Consider the following 15,423-nt stretch of genomic DNA (forward strand, 5'->3'; position numbering starts at 1 on the left):
AAATATCCACAGGTGGCAAAGAAAATACTTTTTATCTGGAGAAAGTTGCTAATAATGACTAGCATTTATTGAGCATTTCATAGTTCCATGCTCTGTTCCAAAGTTTTATATGTATGTATTAACTGAGTGCTCCTAACAGCTTTAAAATTGGTGTAGTTGTTACTCCTGTTTGCAAATAAGGAAGCTAAAGCCTGGAGAGGTTAAGTCACTCATTCAAAGTCATACATAATAGGTGTTATTATTAGCATTAAATGTTTTTATTAAGTGTTAATAAGGTTAGGATTCAAATTCAAGTGCCCTGGCCCCAAAGTCCATGCTTTGCTTGGTCCATAGCATTGGGGATCTTAAAGTTAAGGTATATAGATGATGCTGGCTTCTAGTCATGTTTCTAAACAGTAAGGAATGTGTGTAAGATACATATTAAGTAGCATATCTGAGCCTGCTAGGCCATGTACTAGGCCAGACAGTTGGGAATATGCCATGTACCTCTGGTCCTTGTTAAGTCGAATGTGAGTGAATTGGTGATACAGAAAGGGTAGTCACTGTTTTCATTATGATGGTGGTATGACATGCATGCTGGTATCCGATGAAAAAATACCTTTTCTTTGACCAGGTCCTTGAATTCCTCTGTAGTCCTGACGATGACTCCCGACACTCTGAAAGACAGCAGGTATGAGCGGTTAGAACTCATTTTGCTATAGAATGGGAAAGAAGACAGAGTAAGCCAGAAAGAACCCTTCTGTACTAGACCTCATCAGACATAAGGGGAAAATAACTTCTGCCAAACTCTAATGCTAAGTTAGGTAGTGGCAACCAGAAAGCAGTGTGAATGGCTGTTAGTTTGAGCCTTTTTCAATCTAAGTTCCTAGATTGACCCGTCTTGCGTTCAACATGACGTCCAAGAGAATATGAACTTTATCCTTCTCCTGTAATTAGCAGAAGTTTGCACTTCTTCTATCCTGCTTTCCACGAGTGACATTAACCTGGTAACCACTCCTATTTGCTATGGCCGTGAACCTGAAAGGCTTCAGGATCCTTAGTATTGGAACACTAAACTTTTGGGAGTGCTCTATAGTTCCACTGCACTAGGGCTGACCACTTCTGGAGACTAGAATTCACCTGTCCCTCCACTGATCACTTTGAGAAAGAAACTGATTACCACATCTTTCTGCTTAGCCACTTTCTTGAGGGTCCTTCCTAGGAGTAAGATTTCTCGAAAGCTTATGCACTGTAATTATGAGCACTAAGAGAGTCAGTCTATTTATTTAAAATGTCAGATAAGTAAGCTATAAAAATTAAAAAATTAAGTACTTTGAGAGCTATGCTGATTTTTTTTTTATGGTAATATATGCCGGGCTGGGAGGTTGAGACTAAGATAAAGAACATAGAATCTCAACAGTGAACCCTTTCTCTGCACAGCTGTGGCCCAGTGACTATTTTAGGGATGAGAACAGCTACTAAAACTTCGATTGTCTCCTAAATTATATTGAATACAAATAGTAATGTGGATTCCTCATTTTGCCCTGTTTTGCTATAGAAGTGAATCATGCTGTACATGACGTTGCTATATAGCATGATAAAAAACTTTTATGTAAATAATTAAATAAAACAGAAATAAAAACCAAACCTAAATGTAAAAGCCAAACCTTTAAAAGTAATCATAGTACAGTAATCTATTATCAGTAATCCCCTTTGGGATTATTTAGGGGTTCTTTCCCCAATCAGAGATATAGAAAGAAAACTGTTAAATTGTTGAAGGTCACAGTGAAGATTAGAACCCAATTCCTTCCCTTCCAATCTAGCACTCTTTGTTTTGCAGTTTGTTATATATCAAAATTTGTTAATGCACTATACTTGAATATTTTCCAGTGGTATCCTGATAAGAGTTTAACAACTAGTTCATACTGATATGAATATGGTTGATATTTTCATTTATGAAGTGAATAAGATGAAAGTGCAACAGTGAAAGTATGTTAAAACTTGACTCATTCAGCAATGAAATGTCTTATTTGCTGAATCGGATAACAGTTTTTGAATACTGGAAAAATTATTCCTTAATTTTTTAATGCTATTTATACTGTAAAGACTCCAACATGCACACTTTTAAGTTTGTTTTATTACCCTTATCTCCATCACTTTCTTAAGCAGGAAGTGGCACCCTTTTTCTGTAAAGGACCAGAGAATAAATATTTTGGGTTTTATGGGCCATGTAGAGTCTCTGTCACACATTCTTCTTTGCTTGTTTTCTAACTCTTTAAAAATATGGCAAGCCCTGATTTACAGCATTTGCCAGTTTCTGTGGTGTAATCCCAATTTCGATCAACAAGCATGATGTCACACTGCACAGAGTGTTGGGAGGAAATGCACGGTACCATACTCTTGTGTAATATTTCCACCATAGAGACATAGCTACAATAACTGACCTCGAGAGCATACACAGTAAAACATAGTGAAATAGGAAGTGATGAGTTTTGGTATTAATTACCTTTGTTTTTAATTTATTTAATTAAAAATTTATATAATTCGATTTTTAACAATACCTGTATTTAACAACCAGCTTACAAGATGCCTGAAAAATTAACAGTTACCTTCAGCTCCAATAAGTTGGGTCAGACTGGCTCCAGCAGTAGCATTTGATAGTTATTCCAAACCGAGGCTTCTAGCAGATGGATTCGCTCTCTCGTTGTTCTACATAGCAGTACGTTATACATTGTAATACTCAAAATTGATTATATTAGAGTTCTGAAATGTAAAGTTAGGATAGGTTTTATTTCTTTTCTGCCTTTAAAAAATTTTTTTAACTAGAAGATAATCAATTTCTTATGTTAGAAAAATACTTTGTTAAATGGTTTCCCAGAATTGTGAGAAATGTATTATTACTCTGGATCTTGATTTTTTTTTTTTTTTTGTCTTTTTGTCTTTTTGTCCTTTTGGGCCACACCTGTGGCATATAGAGGTTCCCAGGCTAGGGGGTCTAATCAGAGTTGTAGCCACCGGCCAACGCCACCAGAGCCACAGCAGCGCCAGATCCGAGCTGCATCTGTGACCTACACCACAGCTCACGGCAATGCCGGATCCTTAACCCACTGATCGAGGCCAGGGATCGAACCCACAACCTCACAGTACCTAGTCGGCTTCATTTCCGCTGCGCCACAACGGGAACTCCTGGATCTTGAATTTAAATACAAGAGAGAGCTTTCTCATTGCTATAGTGACTATGTAGTGACTCTATTATATTTTGAAGTTTATTAAAATATTGATGCATCAATCTTAACATCCTGGTCACATTTTTTATTTAACTATTTAGTGTGGTAAAGATTAATTATATGAACCCTAGTGTTTTGTTTGTTTGTTTGTTTTTGAGGTCAAATATGTGTATCATTTTAAGCATTTTAGGTGCACGATGCTCATTAAACATATTCTCATTGTTGTGCAGCCGTCGCCACCATCTGTCTCTAGAATTTTATCTTTTCAAACTGAAACTCTGTACCCATTAAATAATAACTCTTCAATACCCTCTCCCAACCACCTGGCAATTAACATTCAACTTTCTATCTCTGGGAATTTGACTACTTTAGGTACCTCATATAAGGGGAATTACACAGTACTTGCCCTTTTGTGACTTATTTCACTTAGCACAATATTTTTAAGGCTTATCCATGTGTAGCATATGTCAGAATTTCATTCCTTTTTAAGAATGAATAATAGTCCATTATATGTATATACCATATTTTGTTTATCCATTTATCTATTGATGGACATAAGGGTTGGTTCTACCTTTTGGCTCTTGTGAATAATGCTATACTCTGAGAAACCCAAAATTTACTTAGAAAAAATTTACATGTGAACATAGATACTACCTGTGGCAACGAACTTTAAAGAGCTGTAAGCCGTGAAAGCACCAGACAAAAATTCACTTCTTGAAAGAAAATATATGGACATTTTTAGCTTAGTGAAGAGTCACCTATATATTCTAATAAGGCTTGTTTGCAAACACTGTGGCATTTCTTCCGTGTTTGAAAAATAAAGTTATTTATCTTTTTATAAGACTGAAATGCAATATGATCAACCTTAAAATGGCAGTGTAGTTCCTGTGTACATGAAAGCCAAGCTGAAACATCAGCAAATAATAAAAGAACAAAAGCTATGGTTTGCGTGACTGAATGAACTCTTTAAGTGCTAATAAATAATAGTAAATCCCAAAGTGTTTTGACTCATTTATTTTAAATGTTCAGGTCCTTTTAGAATTGCTGCAGGCTGGAGGCATAGTTCAATTTGAAGAGAGTCGGCTCATTCGTATGGCAGAAAAAGCAGAGTTGTAAGTTGTTTTGAAGCCTTATATTAGTTCCCATAGAACTATTAAAGTACATTTCTCAAACTTGAAGCCAGTTTATTGATGCGTTGCCACTTTTTTAATTAAGAAAAACTGTGCATGTAACAATAGGAACAAAGCCTAAGAGAAAAGTTTTTGCCTTTCAAGTCTAGAAATTAAATTTGCAGAAATTAAGAGCAAGTAAATTTGAAGTGCTTGTACATTTGTTTTAGTCTGAAAATGAAATAGAAATCTATGATTTATTTTATTTTACTTAAAATTTCCATGATATGTCATAGATTTTTGATAGTTATTTGTGTATTATAAACAATGCAGAATTTAACTCAGATAAGATGCAGTATGTTAACACTACTATCTATCTAGTTTGTTGACTATTTCATTTGACATAGTCTGAACAAGGAAACCTTATAATTGCTTCATTGATATCCAATATATGACTTTTTTATGTGACATGTTGTTTTAATATTTATTTTGTGCTCAGCTTTGAAATTGAAATTTCTTATAAACATAGTATTCAGTAGCATCTTAAACCTGTATTTAGAAGAATGGAAGATACTCACCTCCCTTAGAAACTGTAACTTCATTTAACAGCAGAAACCACATCTACTCTATTCATTTTCCTTAATACTAATCTCTGCCTGAACAAACATCTTAAAATAATAAGCTAATAACCACCTGCCTGTTTGGTATACTAAGAGTTTTCCTTTTATTCTCTAGTTATCAAATTTGTGAATTTATGTATGAACGAGAACACCAATATGACAAAATTATTGATTGCTACTTACGTGACCCACTGAGGGAGGTAAGAGACTATTTACCTTTCTTTTTTTTTTTTTAATTGAAATATAGTTGATTTACAGAGTTGTGTTAATTTCTGTTATACAGCAAAGTGACTTAGTTATACACATATATACATTCTTTTTTTTGATAAATTCCTTTCCATTATGGTTTATCCTGGGAGATTGGATTTAGTTCCCTGTGCTATACAGTAGGACCTTATTGTCTGTCCATTCTAAATGTAGTAGTTTGCACCTGCTACCCCTAAACTCTCAGTCCATCCTTCTCCTTCCCCTTCATCCTTGGTAACCACAGTCTGTTCTTGTCCTTGGGTCTGCTTCTGTTTTGTACATAGGTTCATTTGTGCCATATTTTAGATTCCACATATAGGTGATATCATATGATATTTGTCTTTCTGTCTGACTTTCTTCACTTTGTATGATAATCTCTAGTTGCATTCATGTTGCTGCAGATTGCATTATTTCATTCTTTTTATGGCTGAGTAGTATTCCATTGTATATATGTACTACATTTTCTTAATCCATTCATCTGTCACATAAACCATTTAGGTGGTTTCTAAGTCTTGGCTGTTGTGAATAGTGCTACAATGAACATTGGCCTGCATGTATCCCATATCCCTTTGAATCATTGTTGTCTCTGGGTATATGCCAGGAGTGGGATTGCTGGATGATATAGTAATTCTATTTTTGGCTTTCTGAGGAACCTCTATATTGTTTGCCATAGTGGTTACACTAACTTATGTTTCCATCAACAGTGTAAGAGGGTTCGCTTTTCTCCACACCTTCTCTAGCATTTGTCACCTTTTTTTCTTGCTCAGTTTCCTCCCTCCCCTTATCAGGTAGAAATAACTACTCAGTAGGTAGCTATTCACTAAAAATATTTGTACATGTATTTGGTGATTTAAGGTTTTCTTCATTATTCTAGGTTTTTATTGAGTGCCTGCTCTTAGCCAAGCATGTATTGATAATTAAAATAGACATATAGTTCCTGCAATTTTAGAACTTACACATTAGTGATAGAGACTGACAGTAAGAAAACCAAATATATAATTACAGATTGTGATGAGTGCTAGAGAAACTGGATGCAACTTGAAAGGATAATGAGGGAACTGACTTATATAGAGCAGCCAGGGAGGGAATCTTAGATAAAATGACATAAAAACTGTGTTTTGGAATTTGAGAAGAAGTCAGTCAAGCAAAGAGTCAGTGGAAAAATATTCTAGGTCAGGGAGCAGTATATTATATGCAAAGATCTTGAGGTGGGAAAAATTTTTTGACATGTTTAGAGAACTAAATAGAGATTGTGTAAGTGAAACAAAGATCAATCTAAGTGGAGCAAAATGGGTAAGAGCAAGAGTGAATTAAAATGAAATTAGGAATGTGGACCATGACCACCAAAGCAAAAGTATGATGTTAACTCATTAGGTTAATGAAATTGAGATTAAAATTAATTGGAACAGGTTTGCAACTTCTAAGAATCAACCCTAAACTTTAAGCAATAACTCTTTCTTTTTAGTCAGTCTTCCATCAGTTAACTATCTCCAAATGGTTTTCCATCTCCACATAATAGATATCTACCAAAACTGGTACAGATATTAGATAGTGACTAAATATTGCCTGAGTGAATGAATGAATGAATGAATGAATGATACTGTCTTTTGCTCTTCAGGAAGAAGTCTTTAACTACATTCACAATATCTTGTCCATTCCTGGACACAGTGCAGAAGAGAAGCAGTCTGTATGGCAGAAAGCAATGGATCATATTGAGGTACTTATTCAATAAAACTTTTAAAACTTTCTCATTTGTATGAATATCTCCCAAATTAAATTTTTGCAAAGTAATGGCAGATATGATATTATTAAGTTGATTTGCTTGAGGATTAACATTATTCTATCTCACATAAAACCTATGTCATATATAATTTATTTTATCATACTCCTGAAAATAACTCATGTTTGATCAGATGTTTGACAAACTGGAATATTAGTGGGTTTTTACAGTGTTTTTAGAAATTCTGAGGAGTTTCCATTGTGGCTCCATGGGTTGAGAACCTGACATAACTTTCATGAGAATACATTTGATCCCTGGCCTTGCTCTGTGGGTTAAGGATCTGGCGTGATGGTGAGCTGTGGTGTAGGTCACAGACATGGCTCAGATCTGGCATTGCCGTGGCTGTGGCATAGGCCAGCAGCTGCAGCTCCAATTCGACCCCTAGCCCAGGAACTTTATATGTTGCAGATGGGGCCCTAAAAAGAAAAGAAAGGAAAAAAAATCCTGAGAGTTTTTCTTGATCTTTTTCTCTGCTATGTGATGAGAGCCATTCCCTGATGGATTTTTAGAAACATTACTGCAATGAGTTGTTCTCTCTGGTGTATTTCCCTTCCTTATGTAACAGGATGATGATTCTTATTTTATTTATCCATGCTGTTTTACAAAAGTCAAAGAATTGACTTTGAAACAACAATTTCTTTTTAAAAGAACGTGCTTATAGATGCCTAAATGGAGAGACTAATACATGTATGATGAACATATGATCAGAATGCATTGTATAAAGGGGCCCCCATATCACTCCTCACTTTAGTTTTCTTAGGTTCATTACATACAGTATTCCTCAGAAACCGACAGAGCTAGAGGTTTGTTGAAATCTGTTCTGTTTTATGGGTCACTGATTATTGAAGAAAAAAAAAAGTAGTAGTGAAAAATGCTGAGGTAATTCTAATTTTGGAAATAACATTCATATCTAGTGTTTCCTCCTTGTAGCAAGGATCAGGAGATGAGGTAACTTCTGGTGATGGGTTTAGAGGTGTAGTGAAAGATACGATTATTCAACATGTTTAAAAAAATTTTACGTATAAAAAATGATAAGTAAGGATGAGCTCTGAAACTTTGAGATAGCTTTGTATGTAATGTGAATACTTTGTTACAGTTCCTGATGATCGTAAAGTTTAGAAAGATCAGAAATGGGAACAGCATCTTATGTGAAACATCTGGGGTGGAAGGTGGTATAGTCAGTCATCAGATGTGTGGGCTGAAAGAATTTCTAAACTTTCATCTATAGGAATGAGAACATAAATATGTTATTTAATCTTATCATATTGCTGCTAACGACAAGATCAATATATCTTGGTGAAAGAACCTAAGAAAACCTTCTTCTATTTTGAATTATATCTTTTCTTTCCTTTAATCATTTTGTATTCTTTTTCCTTTCATCATGCCCTTTAAGTCTTCATAGTTTTATTATGGCTCATTGTTCATTTCGCTTCATCCGCATTATGCAGTGATTTGAGCACATGGACTCCAGACATCCAAAAATGAAGCTGTGTCTCTCTGCATAATGCAAAACATGATGAATTAATCAATGAACAAAAAATTATTCAGCAGAAAACTCATGCCAGAGATGCAAGAAGTATTTTTGCTGCCCAACAATTATTTCTGCTGACTATTTTCCCCACATCTGCAAATTTTTTCACCTTGGACTTTTTCCTACCTCTTAAGGCCACATTAGAAATCTAAAGACTTCAACTATAATGAAAAAAAAATCATTTAAAAAAAGGAAAAAAAAAGAAAAGAAATCTATAGACTTGTTGTTGAAGAACTTCTGTGGCTTTGGTAATGTAAATAAAGTCAACGTTAAGTATGTGGGGAAGGAAGTCCTCATAATGAAGTTTGCAGACAGTATACATAATGTATAGCTTAGTGGTTCTTAACACTTTGGGAATTATAGACCTCTTTGAGAATCGGTGAAAGATTTGGACCTGTACTTCATATTGTACATGTGCTCTGTTGCATAATTTCGTTTAAAATTTCAGGGATCCACAGACTCTCTAAAAGTTCTTGGACTGGGTCTGTGAATTCCACAGGAAAGACTCTCTAGGTGGTGGTTTTTTAGATGGTTTTTCCAACATGGACAATACATGTTTCATTATATTTTTAGAATATTTGCTATTTTTAAATAGAAAATAGTCCCCTAAAGGGCATAAAAGTATGATTTAGTAAAAAAAATTAAAAAGTGAACATCCCGGAAATAGAGTTATTTCCAGTGCCCTAGACTGTTCCCATGTATCCTTTGCTGATAACAGATCTCTGTCTCACTAAAACATTCATTCTCCTGAGTCTTCTGAAATTTATTACCCCTTTTTACATTGCAGTTGTAGCTGCCTGCATCCCTAAAATTTGTTTTGTTTTGTTTGGCCTGTTTCTGAATTTTATATAAATGAAGTTATACTCTGTATTTTCTTTTTCCCAATATTTTGGGAAATTGTACATTTTGTTGAATGTAGCTGTGGTTCATTTTTATTATTGTATAGTATTACACAAGTATATCACAGTCTATTCATTTTACTGTTAAGGGACATTTTAGTTGTTTCTAGTTTTTCACTTTTAAAAGTAGTCCATCCATGATGATTCTTATATATTCATCTTGAGCATAGCCACCTGCGTTACTTTAGGTCAGTTGTTTTCAGTTTGATCCTCAGTCCAGCATTATAGGAACAGCTGAGAACCTGATAGAAATGCAGTTACAGTCTTCACCTCAGACCCATTCAATCAGAAATTTGGGGGCCAGGACCCAGCAATAGATTTTAACAAGCCCTCCTGGTGATTTTGATGCATGTTAACATTTGATAACCTCCATTCTGGTGTATGTAGTTCCCAGTTAGCTGGGATAAAAACTTCAGCAGATCTTCAGCAGATGCCAGCATTGTGTGACATTTTCCACTGACTCTGTGTTCTTGCTGGACTTTAAAACTTTGTCTGTCTGCACTGGGAACTCTATCTAGTCACTTGTGATGGAGCATGATGGAGGATAATGTGAGAAAAACAATGTGTGTGTGTGTGTGTGTGTGTGTGTGTGACTGGGTCACTTTGCTGTATAAAGGAAAATTGACAGACACTATAAACCAACTCTAATGGAAAAAATAAAAATCATTAAAATTTTGTCTATGCAGTGGATGTGTAATGTTATTTCATTGTGTTTTAAACTTACATATCCTTAATTACTAATGAGATTGGAAGACTCATTTATTGGCCGTTTAAATTTCCTTTCTCTGATGTGTCTGTTCAAGTCTCACCCATTTTTGTGTTAGATTGTCTCTCGTACTCATTGATTTGTAGGAGTTCTTTATATATCTTGGATGTTAGTCTTTTTTTTCAGTGATACATATTGCAGATATCATGTACTCTGTGGCTTTTTTCTTTGGTTCTTTTTAAGAAAAGGTTTTTTGTTTTTGTTTTTGTTTTTTTTTTCTTTTTTTGGTCTTTTTTGTCTTTTCTAGGGCCACATCCATGGCATGTGGAGGTTCCCAGGCTAGGGCTCTAAGCAGAGCTACAGCTGCTGGCCTACACCACAGCCACAGCAACGCCAGATCCCAGCCGCATCTGCGACCTACACCACAGCTCACGGCAACGTTTGATCCTTAACTCACTGAGCGAGGCCAGGGATCAAACCCACAGCCTCATGGTTCCTAGTTGGATTCGTTTCCACTGTGCCACAACAGGAACTCCAAGTTGTTTGTTTTTTTTTTTTAAATAGTCAAAATGATCAATTTTTTTCCTTCTATACTGAAGAAGTCCTCTTATACTATTCTCTAAAAGCTTTCTTGTATGTTTTTCATCTTTAAATCTTAGATCCACCTGAAAGCAGTTTTTATATATGGTTTGAGATGGGAATCTAATTCCTTTTTAAAAATATTCTTCTCTCATTGAAGTGGCATTGATTTACAATATTTTAGGTGTATAGCAAAGAGATTAGGTTGTACATTTATGTATGCATACGTATATTTTTTCTTTTTCAGATTTTTTCCATTATAGGTTATTACAATATATTAAATGTAATTCCCTGTGCTGTATAGTAGATCCTTGTTGTTTATCTATTTTTATATATAGTAGTGTGTTTCTGTTAACCCAGAATCCTCAATTTATCTCGCTCCCTCTTTCCCTTTGGTAAGCATAAGTTTGTTTTCTGTGTCTGTGACTCTGTTTCTCTTTTGTAAATAAGTTCCTTTATAACATTTTTTCAGATACCACATATAATTGATATAGACATTTATTTTTGTCTGATTTACTTCATTTAGTGTGATAATCTCTAGGTTCATCTGTGTTGCTACGAATGGCATTATTTCATACTTTTTTTATGGCAGAGTATTATTACATTGTATGTATATATACATTATATATGTATATGTAGACACAATGTATAGTATAGTATGTGTATAGTATATAGTATATATAGCTTCTTTATCCATTGATCTGTTGATGGACATTCAGGTTGCTTCTGTCTCTTGGCTATTGTAAATAGTGCTTCTATGAACATTGGGGTGCATGTATCTTTTTTTTTTTTAGGTTTTTATTTTTTTCCATTACAGTTGATTTACAGTGTTCTGTCAATTTTTTGTACAGCAAAGAGACCCAGTCATACATATGTATATATTCTTTTTCTCACATTATCCTCCATCTTTTTGAATTAGAGTTCTCATCTTATCTGGATATGTACCCAAGAGTGGGATTGCTGGATTATGTGGTAACTCAATTTTCAGTTTTTTAAGGAATTCCACACTGTTCTCCATAGTGTCTGCAACAATTTACATTCCTACCAACAGTGTAGGAGGGTTCCCTTTTCTCTCCACCCTCTCTATTTATTACTTGTGGACTTCTTTTTTGTTTTTAATTACTCAATGAAATTTATTACATTTACCTGTGGACTTCTTGATGATGGTCATTCTGACTGTTGTGAGGTAATACTTCATTATAGTTTTGATTTGCATTTCTCTAATAATTAGCAATGTTGAGCATCTTTTCATGTGCCTGTGGGCCGTCTGTATGTCTTCTTCGGAGAAAAGTCTATTTAGATCTTCTGCATATTTTTTGATTGAATTGTTTGGGGCTTTTTTGATAAGAGCTGTATGAACTATTTGTATATTTTTAAAATCAATACCTTGTCAAACACATCATTTGCAAATATTTTCTCCCATTCTGTGGGATGTCCTTTTGTTTATTATTTCCTTTGCTATGCAAAAGCTTTAGAGTTTAATTAGGTCCCATTTGTTTATTTTTGCCTTTTTAAAAAAATTTTTATTTCCCCAATACAGTTTTTTTTCTACTGTATAGCATGGTGACCCAGTTACACATACTATATACATTCTTTTTTCTCCCATTATCATGCTCCATCATAAGTGACTAGACATAGTTCTCAGTGCTACAGAGCAGGGTCTCATGATAATCGCAATAGTTTACATCTATTAACCCCAAGCTCCCAAACCATCCCACTCCTTTTCCCTCTCCCTTGGCAATCACAAGTCTATTCTCCATGTTTCTTTTCTGTGGAAAGTTTCATTTGTGCCATATATTAGATTCCAGATATAGTTTTGCTTTTGTTTCCATTACTCTAAGAGACAGATCCAAAAAAATAGTGCTGCTATTTATGTCAGAGAGTGTTCTGCCTATGTTTTCCTCTAGGAGTTTTATGGTATCCAGTCTTAGATTTAGGTCTTTAACCCATTTTAATTTGTAATATTGATTAGTCGTGCCTTCTCTGTTTTAAGATACATATTATAGAAATAATATAACTAATTATTTGTATCCACTAATTATTATTAATCTGCAAGTACTAACAAAATTATTAGATATATCATGAATATTGCAGTCATAATAACTTGTTTTCATTTAACAATGTAATATGTTGATTTATGGTTGGGCTTTGCATTTTAGCCATGGAACATGCAATTGAAAAGGTAGAATAAGGTCACAGAAACCAAGTAAGAAGAGAGTTTCAAGAAGAAAAGGCTAGCCAGGAGTTTCTTAAGAAAGTTCAAGGAGGGGGCAGATTGAAAGTCTTAGATTTGACATAAATGGGTCTTGTTAATGTTGATCAACCACTTAGTCTCATTTAAGACTTTCAACTTGCAGTTGATTTAAGACTCTTCTGGTTTTAAAATCTACCAGGCATCGGAAGTGAAGTTTTAGAATTCTTAGCCAGAGGGATTTAACTATATATATTTTTTCCATTTTTTTACTTATTACTTTAAGCTCAAGAGTGAAATTCACTGGCAGGGAATTTGGGAAGCTTTTGTTCCTTCTCTTCATCCTGTAGATATCATGGCTTAAATCCAGAATTTTAGTGCTTTCATTTTCTATGAATTTTGAGCTACCTTTTATACTAAAATCTGATTTTACATGACACTTTTCTCATATTGCTCACTTGAAATATGCTTTAAAATTGAGGCCCTGTATCACGGTCTCCTGAAATGCAGTGTAGAAGCTCATGAAAATATTGAGGTAGGTGATCATGCTTCACATCTGTGGAAATTCTGTTTAAATTTAACTTTGGGAGTTCCCGTGATGGCGCAGTGGTTAACGAATCTGACTAGGAACCATGAGGTTGCGGGTTCGGTCCCTGCCCTTGCTCAGTGGGTTAAGGATCCGGCGTTGCCATGAGCTGTGGTGTAGGTTGCAGACGCGGCTCGGATCCCGCGTTGCTGTGGCTCTGGTGTAGGCTGGTGGCTACAGCTCCGATTCGACCCCTAGCCTGGGAACCTCCATATGCCGCGGGAGCGGCCCAAGAAATAGCAAAAAGACAAAATAAATAAATAAATAAATAAATAAATAAATAAAAATAAATTTAACTTTGAAGATCATCTTATTTTTTTCTTTCATTCCAGGAACTTGTGTCCCTGAAGCCCTGTAAAGCTGCAGAGCTGGTTGCCACTCACTTTTCTGAACAGATTGAAACAGTCATTAAAAAACTTCAGGTAAATTTTGCAAAATATATTGGGCAGAAACATCCAGGGAGGAGACACTTGTTGAATATCCACCTAAGAACTTTGGACTGTAGTAATTTCTTCAATTGATAGTTGCCTTTTAATAGCAGTTCTACATATTGCGTGAGTGTTTGGAAGCAGTTATGTGATAATCTCGGAGTCTGCAAGTGAGGGAAGTCATCTTTGTGCATAACCAATATTAACATCACAGAAGCACTTTTGGAACTAAACCTGAACCTATTCTAGACATCATAATCCACAAGGATCCTCCCCGCACCCCACCTCTCCATATCTTTTGCTTTAGTACCTGAAGCTATATTCTCTTCGGGGTTCATGTTATTTATTCAGACTTTTGTCCTGCTCCAATTAGGATGGAGGATGCTGACTATTTAGAATTTTTCGGAGTTCCCGTCGTGGTGCAGTGGTTAACGAATCCGACTAGGAACCATGAGGTTGCGGGTTCGGTCCCTGCCCTTGCTCAGTGGGTTAACGATCCGGCGTTGCCGTGAGCTGTGGTGTAGGTTGCAGACGTGGCTCGGATCCTGCGTTGCTGTGCCTCTGGCGTAGGCCGGTGGCTACAGCTCCAATTCAACCCCTAGCCTGGGAACCTCCATATGCCGTGGGAGTGGCCCAAGAAATAGCAACAACAACAACAACAACAAAAGACCAAAAGACAAAAAAAAAAAAAAAAAAGAATTTTTCTTGGAAAATCATAGCTAGACTACAGCTATATTAATGCTGAATATTGAGCTGCTCAGTTTGAAGTACTATTTGATGGACCTATATTTCACTACCATGGCAGTGCTAGTAGTGAGTTTTGCTTACCACCATTGTAGCCACAAGTGGTAGAGATAGGGAACAGGACAGTGAGAGGGACATGTAGCAAAAACCCGGAGTCTTCAAGTGGCAGTAATAGTGGTATGGTATAGCTATGCAAAATGGAAACCAGAGCAGTGAATGGGAGGCAGTTGGCATGAGAGGCAAAGATGTGGAATTCACTCATTTACACACTGCTGTGGCCCCACTCTGTTCCACAGTATGGGAGATTCTAGGGGGCATTATCTTTTCTGTAATTTTTCCTATGGAACAGAGAAGCACATATACAACCACACTACAGTGATATAAGCTCTACATGAGACATATGTAAAAAAGTGCTGTAGAAACAAGAGGAGAGAGTGACAGTATGAGAGCGTCAAACAAGAGTTCCCAGATATGAACTGAACTGGGTCTTGAATAATTGGCATCAATTTTTTAGGCAGAGAATTGTGAAGGGCATTCTGGATAAATGGTTCTGGGTATGTAAAATCTTGAAGGCATGAAGCAGCGTAATATTTAGAGACTGATATGGTAGGAACGATGGTGAAAGAAGCATTAGATAAAGCTGAAAGGTATGTTGGGGGTGGGAATTAAAAGTATAGAGACTGGAAAATAGAATTTGGGGGCTGATACTGAACAATCTTATATGTAATGCTAAGAAATTATGTTGTATTTTTTGTGTACTGGAGAATTGCTAAAACTTTTTAGGCAAAGGCATGATAC

The 15,423-nt window shown here is 35.6% G+C and overlaps 1 protein-coding gene across 4 annotated transcripts in view; it reads left to right on the forward strand.

Annotated features, from left to right (window-relative positions):
• Positions 1-15,423, forward strand: part of VPS8 (VPS8 subunit of CORVET complex) — a 256,850-nt gene that overhangs the window by 135,414 nt on the left and 106,013 nt on the right. For all 4 annotated transcript variants that reach the window (XR_014824480.1, XM_084990588.1, XM_084990589.1 and 1 more), the window contains 5 exons: positions 614-670; positions 4,236-4,318; positions 5,051-5,135; positions 6,800-6,898; positions 13,786-13,875. Coding sequence is in view for 3 of the 4 variants with exons in the window: in XM_084990588.1 (XP_084846714.1) it covers positions 614-670; positions 4,236-4,318; positions 5,051-5,135; positions 6,800-6,898; positions 13,786-13,875 (414 nt within the window). In the remaining variant the exon portion in view is untranslated. The remainder of the gene's footprint in view (positions 1-613; positions 671-4,235; positions 4,319-5,050; positions 5,136-6,799; positions 6,899-13,785; positions 13,876-15,423) is intronic.

This window comes from Sus scrofa, chromosome 13, assembly GCF_054392235.1.
Source record: "Sus scrofa isolate SSC_HxYL_T2T_F1_AM1 chromosome 13, Sscrofa_HxYL_maternal_Yorkshire_Landrace_v2.0, whole genome shotgun sequence".
Classification (NCBI taxonomy): domain Eukaryota; kingdom Metazoa; phylum Chordata; class Mammalia; order Artiodactyla; family Suidae; genus Sus; species Sus scrofa.